Source organism: Crocodylus porosus, unplaced genomic scaffold (assembly GCF_001723895.1).
Source record: "Crocodylus porosus isolate Cpor-Errol unplaced genomic scaffold, CroPor_comp1, whole genome shotgun sequence".
NCBI lineage: Eukaryota > Metazoa > Chordata > Crocodylia > Crocodylidae > Crocodylus > Crocodylus porosus.
In genome coordinates this window covers 102,320,185-102,328,536 of record NW_017728886.1, presented here as the reverse complement: position 1 = coordinate 102,328,536, position 8,352 = coordinate 102,320,185, and the positions used below count along the sequence as shown (strand labels likewise).

General features: G+C 51.3%; 1 protein-coding gene across 1 annotated transcript in view; it reads left to right on the top strand.

Moving 5' to 3' along the window:
- Window positions 1–2,281: 2,281 nt before the first annotated feature.
- The window catches only part of PDCD6 (programmed cell death 6), a 12,227-nt gene continuing 6,156 nt past the window's right edge, over window positions 2,282–8,352 (top strand). The window contains exons 1-2 of the mRNA XM_019540018.1: window positions 2,282–2,391; window positions 4,019–4,080. Coding sequence (XP_019395563.1) covers window positions 2,312–2,391; window positions 4,019–4,080 — 142 coding nt within the window. The 5' untranslated portion in view covers window positions 2,282–2,311. The remainder of the gene's footprint in view (window positions 2,392–4,018; window positions 4,081–8,352) is intronic.

Genomic DNA, 8,352 nt, shown 5'->3' with positions numbered 1-8,352 from the left:
AACAATTTTTTGAGTCATTAGATACAGCAGCTGGGGTTTGACTAAGCTGCCCAAGCAGAAGAGCAGCATGGGACAGCTGCCTGCAGAGCGTAAACACCCAGTTCTGAGGACCAGTCTGTCTTGGCCTGGCAGCAGGGAGGCCTGAAAGGAACAGTGGTGGTGCCCTGATCTCTGCTCCCTTTAGGGACCTCAGTGTTACCAGGGGAACCTTGGGACTCCCTCCTATGAGGGCCTGAATCATCTCTGACCCATCTCTAGTATGTGCCACTTTCCCCCAAGGGCTGAAGTTACTTAGGGACTGGAAAAAGGGATGCTCCCAAATTCACGGCTACCCACCCCCAAAATTCAAAGCTTAGGTTGCAGAGCCCCACCAGGTTATGCCTGGTTCCCAAATCATGAAAATTTTTTCAGTATTATGATTTCTTTAAGCTCTTGCTTTTTGAAATCCCCATTCTGTAACTGGGGACAGTTCCCAGGCTGCCAGCTCCCACAGGGACAGAACAGGAAACTCTCACACCTGCTCCCAGCCCAGCCTGAGGGCACCGCTTCGCCACAGGGATGTTCTAGGCCAGTGGTTCTCAACCTTTTTTGTACCAGGACCCTTTTGGATACTTCACTGGTCATTCCTGACCCAGTGCCCTTCACTCCTGACGCACTACCCCTCTCCCCCAAGCTTCAGCCCCCCACTGTGGGTATGTGGGATGGAAGGGTATGAATGGGTCGGGGGCGGGGAGGGGGGCATCCAAGCAGCACCTCACAGCCTGGAGCTTTGCCAGCCTGCAAAGGAAAAGCCAGTTTCCTACATTTTTCTCCTTTAAAGGAGAATCCATTTTTAAAGTTTGTTCACGACCCTTTCATATATTCTTGTGACCCACTTTTGGGTCACAACCCATGGGTTGAGAAACCCTGTTCTAGTGCAAGCCACGAGCTGTGGGCTGCTGAGCCCTGTTCCAGTGAGTCCAGTTTGTGGTCTCCACTGTTCCCCCTGCACCTCTAGTTCCAGGAGTGTTTCCCATCCTTCCCCAGGCTGGGAAGGGGCTTCACTGAATGCCCCCATACTCCTTCTCAGGTCTCATTTAGCAAGAATGGGCCTGCCTGATCCAGGGCTCACAGGAGGGGAGAAGATGGGGGAGTGGAGCTGTCTGCACTGGCATTCTCCATCATCCTTGCATGCAAGGCAGGTTGGGTTATCATCAGAGGAAGGAGGTAGAGCTGCTGCCCCCTGAGGAGCCCTGACTGGCCAAGGTATCCCAGAAGGCAGGCAAGCGGGACAGGCAATCAGCCAGAGGCGGGTTCTCTATTGAGGGCTGAAGTGCATTTCATTATAGCAAAGCCAGCCTCCACAGGGGCCCAAAACTGTCAGCAGAAATGATATCTTATAAGGTTCTCAACACTGCAAGAGCAAGCTTAGGTAAGAAAACACTTTGCTGAGGATGTAGTCATGCAATAGGGGGAACAGGGGCAGGGGAACGAATGAGACACCAGCCCTGGGAGCCGATTCAGAGGGGCACCAAAATGGCAGCCCCCCAGGAAGCTGCACCGCTACCGCCCCAGCAGCCTGCGCTCACTCAGCAAGCTTGCGCTGAGGGAGCAGCCGCTTGCACCACCACCAGAGCAGCCCCTGTACAAGAAATGAAGCACTTGCTTCCCCAGGCGCCACCGCCCTGAGGGCACCAGCAGCTGAGTGACGCCTCTAGCTCAGGCCTGTTGCTGCAAGAAGCTGAAATGATGACAAACCAAAGCAAGGTGCAGCCAGGCCTCACGGCTCCCTCGAGATTCGTAGCCTGCACCCAGGAAACAACCACGTCCTGATGTGCCACAGCTGCTACGGCTCACCCCGGGGTGCTGCTCCAAGGGTCACCCGGCGGGACACGAGAAAGCGGGGGGAGGCTGTGACGCCTCCACCCCGGGCGGTCCCTGTCCCTCGGGTCGTGGCTGGGGGGCTGACAGGGTCGGGAGGAGGGACAGGCGGGCGTTTCTCAGGATGGCTTCGCACCAGGGAGCAGCACGACCCTCCCCGGGGGCTGTCCCCTGCCCTTTGCCCCGTCCCCTCGGGAGGCGCCCCCTTAGGACCCTCCTTTAGAGTGAGAACGACACGAGCCGTCGTATCCCCCGGGGCCCTCGTGCAGCGTGCGCTCCTGGGCGGCGGCAGCGACACCCGTAGGCAAGGGCCAAACTGCGCCCCACGTCACTGGCACGGCGTCACCAAGCCCCGCCCCCGGAAGAGGAGGGGTGAGGCGTCCCGGAAGTGCCGCCGCGCCTTAGCCCCGTGGCTTGCTCGCGGGCGGAAGTAGGCGGGTAGCGCGCGGCTATGGCGGCGATGGGGCAGCAGTACCGGCCGGGTGCGCCGGGGCTGCCGGACGCCAACTTCCTATGGAGTGTGTTCCAGCGGTGAGCGCCCCCTCCTCCCCCCCGGCTAACGGCCTCGTCCGCGTGACGTCAGAGCCGTCGGGGCTCCCGGGGCCGGGCGGGGAGCGGCTGCCGAGGGGCCGCCCCTCCCCCCCTTCAACGCCCCCAGCGGCGCTTGGTGCCCGGGGCTGCTGCGGTCGCCGCCTCCCTGCGCCCGGGGCAAAGCAGCGGGGAGGTTTCAGCGTCACCCGCCCCCGCCCTCAGTAATGGGGCAGGCAGCTTACCACCAGGTGCCTCCCGACTGTGCCTGCCCTCGCTGCAGCCTCGGGCTGCCTCTGTCTCCCCTCCCCACGCTGCTCCTGCCCTTGTGGTCTCGGGCCCTTGCCCCCTCCCTCGCCTGCCCTGCCGCCTCCTCCCCGCCCCGTTTTGCTTCCTGCCGAAGGCTTGGTTCATGTTGCAGCCTGGAGCAGGAGTGTGGGCGCAGTGCAGACCCAGCAGTGCTACTAGGGGCTGGCCTGGGCACATGCTTCGTGCTCCAGGCTGCAGCAAGGAGGGAGCCCAGCAGAGGAAAGGGGCAGTGCGGGGCAGGAAGTGTGGGGGCAGGACTAGGGGCTGCGGGATAGGAGTGGCTGGGTGTGGAGAGGCAGCTCTGGCTCTGGTCCTGACCCCTGCCATCTTATGCTGGGTTGTAAGGTGAGGGGCTTTTATCCCCCATGTTAAATGGGGGGTGGGGGGGAGAAACGTTGCCTTCTTATAGAGTCAGTACAGTCGGTGGTACCTACACTGTTATGAGTGCTGTGACACCTTCTGTTCCATTGCGCTCTTCAGCATGTGGATGCTGTTGTCTCTGGCATGATGCCTCCTTCTTTACAGACCATTTTATAGTAAGGCTTGGTGCTGAACTCCCTTTTGTCACCTCCAGTCTGGCATCTGGTGCCTTGGGTTTAGGTATTATTGCACTGTCCAGGCTTGTTTGTCCAAGCATGACATGTTCTGCTTTTCTAAAGATGCCTAATTATATCCTAAGAATCTTATACCAAAATCTGTGACTCTGGTATAATTTTTAATTTTTTTTTTTTTTTTATTTAAAGGAAAAAACTCTTTAAAGGTTATTCTCTGTGTTTGTAAATGTGCAACCTGGTTTACTCTAATAGTCTTCCTCCTTGGCAGTTCTTATCTATTGTGTGTTTATAATGAAATGGTCGCTTCATTATTATACTGAATTCATTAGGTGTGGTCTGTCGAAGACAGTCATGTGATGAGGTCTGCTTACCAGTGTCTCCATGACTACTCATTTACAGTGATAATTATTTACTTCTGTTTGTGTTGTCCTTGATCCATGGGGCAGCAAAAGCCTTAGGTTTATGTAACTTTAAGATGCTTACTGTACTTCATAACTAAAATACCAGATTCTTTTAAATTTTTTTTCTTTCCTTATCCTGTAGATTCAAACTGTGGGGTCCCAATCTTGCAAATATTTCCATTCGGGAGTAGTTTTGCTACAACTGTAGTCACTCTTGACTTCAAATTTAAATATATACATTAAGCGTGCAAGATAGGGCTTTTGTGTTTATTGAAAGAACATTTTTCTTTGAATTTCTTGAAAGTTTCATGTTTTAGAGTGGAATTTCTTAATTTGACGTGGAAACATTTAAAATTCTTTTTGCAGGGTTGATAAAGACAGGAGTGGAATAATATCTGACGTGGAACTTCAGCAGGCATTATCCAATGGTAAGTATGGCTCCATCCAAAAGTACTTTATTGAAAGTTTCGTACAATATCTCATTTGCTTCTTGGATTATATAATATAAATGTTATTTTCTAAGGACAGTTAAAGCTCTGGTACCAGCGTATGTTGGGAATGGGGGGTGCTGGGAATCTGAAAATGCCGGTTACTTGAGGCACAGGGGTTTCCAGCTGGCCTCAAAGCAGGGGCAGTGGGTGGCGGTGGCTGCAATGCAGCAGCAACAGTGTAGGGTGGCAGTGGCTCCCTGCAAGCTTCCCTTGCCCACCCCTCGCAGCCAGCTGACTGGCCAGAAATTCTGGTTAGTAGAGTATTCTGGCTAGTCGAATGCCGGATAACAGGGCTTTTACTGTACGAAAGAAACTGGTGATCTGAATAAAGGGGTAAGAACAATCCTCCAGGGAAGGACTGAAAAGAACATAAGAGATTATCAGGTAGAGAAACCTGTAACTTTCTAACCCTGCATGCTCATATATTTTTTTTTTTAACCCTTAAGAAGGAAGTTGGATTTGTTTTTTTTTCTTTTAAAGATTCTTTATTAATCATTTTATGTACTTAAATGGCAGCAGTGTAACAAGCCCAGTTTCTGGGAATCGGATTGCATTATACGAGAGGAAAAGCATGTTAATATAGCCTCCCAGCGGCTTTGTGTTTTCATAGAAAATATTTACTTATATCATTGAACGTGCCCTTCCCTTTTCTTAATCAGTCTGTAGCCCAGGGAAATTTTGCAGGAGTACCTCCAACTGGTTTTACTGAACAGGTAATCTGTAGCATATCATGATGCAGGCAGTGAGCATGGTAAGAAGACTGACAGTCTATGACAAGGTGGTCCAACTTTGGAACAGCTAACTAGGGGCGACACAGTGCACTGGTCACAGGCCTTAGGCCACTTGCCATGGGAGCTGAACACTGCATGGGCTCCCAGGACCCCTGAAGCATAAAGTTTCACCACCAGATAGGCAGCACAGCCATCAAGCTCACTGGGCCCCCTCCCATTATGCTGTTGGCCCCAGTACCCTGGATCCTGCAGTAGCCTGTATGCTGCACATTACCCCCTTGCAAGCTGGATGCGGGCCACCAGTTGAAGAGTCCTGGCTGATTAATTTCTTACTGGATACACAGATAAATGTCTGTGTAGAGAGGAAGGTGGAAAAGTGTAATCAAAGCTTCCAGAAGCCATTTCTTCAACAGTTCCCTAGTTTATTATTAGGACTTCCTAGCCACCATGAAATCACTTATATGTTGAGGCATTGGTAGGGATTATAATAAGCTTATCAGTGATCTGAAGGGGAAGTTCAGGTATCCTTGTTAAACATTTTAGTTTTATTAACTTTTGTTGCAGTTCACTGATCATGTAATGCTGTGAGAGTGGACCTGGTTGTTCTTTAGTAATTTACTTTTTTTCTGGAAAATCACAGAGACTGAGTTTGGGTAGCTCCTCATTGCTTCCCAAGTTCCTTTCATGTGAGGTCCCTGCAAAGTTTAATTCTATCATCCCTTCTGCTCAACCTGTCTGTGAGGAAGGTGAGTCAAGTCTGAGTGATGTTTTGGGTTGCAGTGCTAAGAGCAGTAAAACATTTTTATCAGTCATCGTCTGTTTAGGAATATATCCAGGGAACGGCTTTTACCATTACAAATCTGGTGCCATTATTACCTGTATTTATTGTTTTTGGAAGAATTCAGTTTTATATTTTGCATGATAGGTGATTACAATTGAGGGTGGATCCAGAGGGGATGATTTGGTGTGGCCTTAACCCTTCTCTGACCATGCCACAGGAGCACCATTCCAGGACTTAAGGTTTAACAGAAAATAAGAGTTTTGCCCCCTCTCTTTCCATCCATGCTCAAAGGCATAAATGACCCTTCCCCCTCCCTGCTGCTGCTAGGTCTGTGCTGTCCCCAAGACAAGGGGAGCTCCTGCCTACGCCAGCTGGGCTGTGGTGGGGTGGGCAGTGACTAAGCTCAGCGGGGACCATGGTATCCAGCAGGCACGTTCCCCCGCCTTGCCTGCGAGGTACCCTGATAGCATAGGAGCAGGCACAGGGAGGGGGGAATGTGCCTGCCTGCTACTGCCTCAGTCTTGGGTGAGCACAGCTTGGCTGGATTGGGACAAGAGCTCCCATTGCCCCCAGAACAGAAAGGACACCAGCAGTGGCAGGTGGGGAGGGGAGGGAAGGGGACATGCCTCTGAGCACAGAGGGGAAGGGAGGAGAGAAAATGCTTACCATCCCCAGGGTTTAAATCCTCTACTGCTGCTCCTACAGTGTTGTCTGCGTGCCCCCGTCGGGAAGTTTGGGGGGGGCGTGTAGCCATCCCTGCAGTACCAGTCACCTCATCCCCCTTTGTAAAATTCTGGATCCATTGCTGATTACAGTGGATAGATGCTCCCCCTTGCCCCCAACCTCACCACCAGAATAAACTCTTTGAAAGGGCAAAACAACATTTTAACAAAAATAGGTGAATGAATTGGAGTGTCTGTTCTTATTCAGACCTTAAATCGTTCTCTACAATGATTCTGGGCCCCCTCTCCTCATCAGTCCTTAAATTAGTTTTGTTTTCCTCATAGTCTATTCCAGTGGTGATGTTACCCTTCCCATCTTAAATTCTGCAGAACTGTTTCTCTTGTCTATTTGCCATATTCAGCAGCAGCTTTCACACTTGATTATAATTTAATGAGAGCACCCCTATCTAAACAACAGAAAACAGATAAGCTTAGTCAGCTCTATAAACACGTTTTCAGATGCCCTGTTCATCTTCGAGAAGATTCGAAGAAACCTTGCTCCCTAATAGTTTGCTATATGCTCTCCCCAGCTTCCACAGCCTCTCCAGTCCTCAGTGACTCCCATCTAGGCCTCTGCATCGTTGCCCATATCGGCTTTGTACTGCTAGTGTATTCTTAGTGCAGAGGTTTTGCAGGACCTTTCAAGTTTTCTTCTCTGAGGGTTATTCTCATCAGTCAGGCCAGCTTTGAACCCATAAGGCCAGGGGCTAGCAGCATGTGGCTGTCCTAGCTGGGGCACTTCAGGGATGTTCTGGGAGCTGGAGGCCACACCTGTGCCTGTGTCAAGACCAGGTGGTGTGGTGCAGTGCAGCATGGCACGGCACTGGGGCAGTGTCAGCAGAGCCACAGCAGCCTTTGTTTCTCTCACTGCCACATTTCCAGCCCCACGGGCAGCCCCCTAGGCCAGAGGACACAGCTTCACACTCTGGATCCAGCCAATCGGACCAGAAATTTGGTGGCAGAAAGAGCAATGGGAGTATTAATTGTCTCAGCTGTATCTTTGATGCTTCTGCCATAAGTGCTGTGCGCTCCCATGGTGACTTGATCTTTATTTATAATGGCAGATCTCAGAAGCACTAGACTCTAGTGTTTTACTGGAGCAGCATGGGCTCCCCAGCATGGCTCTCAGACTTAGGTTCCAGTTTGTCATTCAGCCCATTATAGTTGGGGTCTAAATCATTCTGACTTCCTGCCCCTGGGCAGGGGGCTGGACTCTGATCCTCCGGGGTCCCTTCCAGCCCAGATGTCTATGAAATCTATGTTCTCCCATTTGTTTTGGTCCACAGGAGATGCTGCTTGCCAAACTTGATAAGTTTTTACATCAGAACCTGTAGGAGCTGGATCAAAGCAGTCTTTTCTTACGTATTATGTGCTTTCAAATAAAACACTTTCCTTGTGTTTTTTTGGAAGGTAGAATGGAGGAAAAAAGGATTTTTCCAGTCATGGCTGGCTAGGTGACAAGGAGTAAGTCCTCCTGGAAACTGTGCGTCTACTATTGCGGCAGGACAGGAGCTGGGGCTAGAAACAGACTTGCCAAATGAAGCAGATCAGCTGCAGCAGTATGTGCCCTTGCACAGCTGACCCACTTCACTGGACCGAATGCACAGTACCTGTTGTCCCTCCCGTTGATCATGCGGGGCAGTGAGCCATGTGTTGGCTGCTACCGGAGATGCCCCCCTGGGGCTCAGTAGAATCACACTGGGGTGTTGAGCTGGCACCTCTGAGTCCAGGAAAGCTGGGCAGGAGCTCCTGGTGCTTCAGGGGCCTGATTCTGCCTGGGAATTTCTAGGGTGGCTGGAGACCGCAGTCTGCTCCAGGCTGCCCACACTCTCATGCCTTAAAGCAAACAGACATCCCGTACTACATACGGGCATAAACTGATATCACCGTAGCCACAAACATTGGGGTTTTGTGGTGTGACAAGAGCCAAGGACATCTGTTTTCTTTGCCTTTGTGCTGCCATAAATGTTCCTAT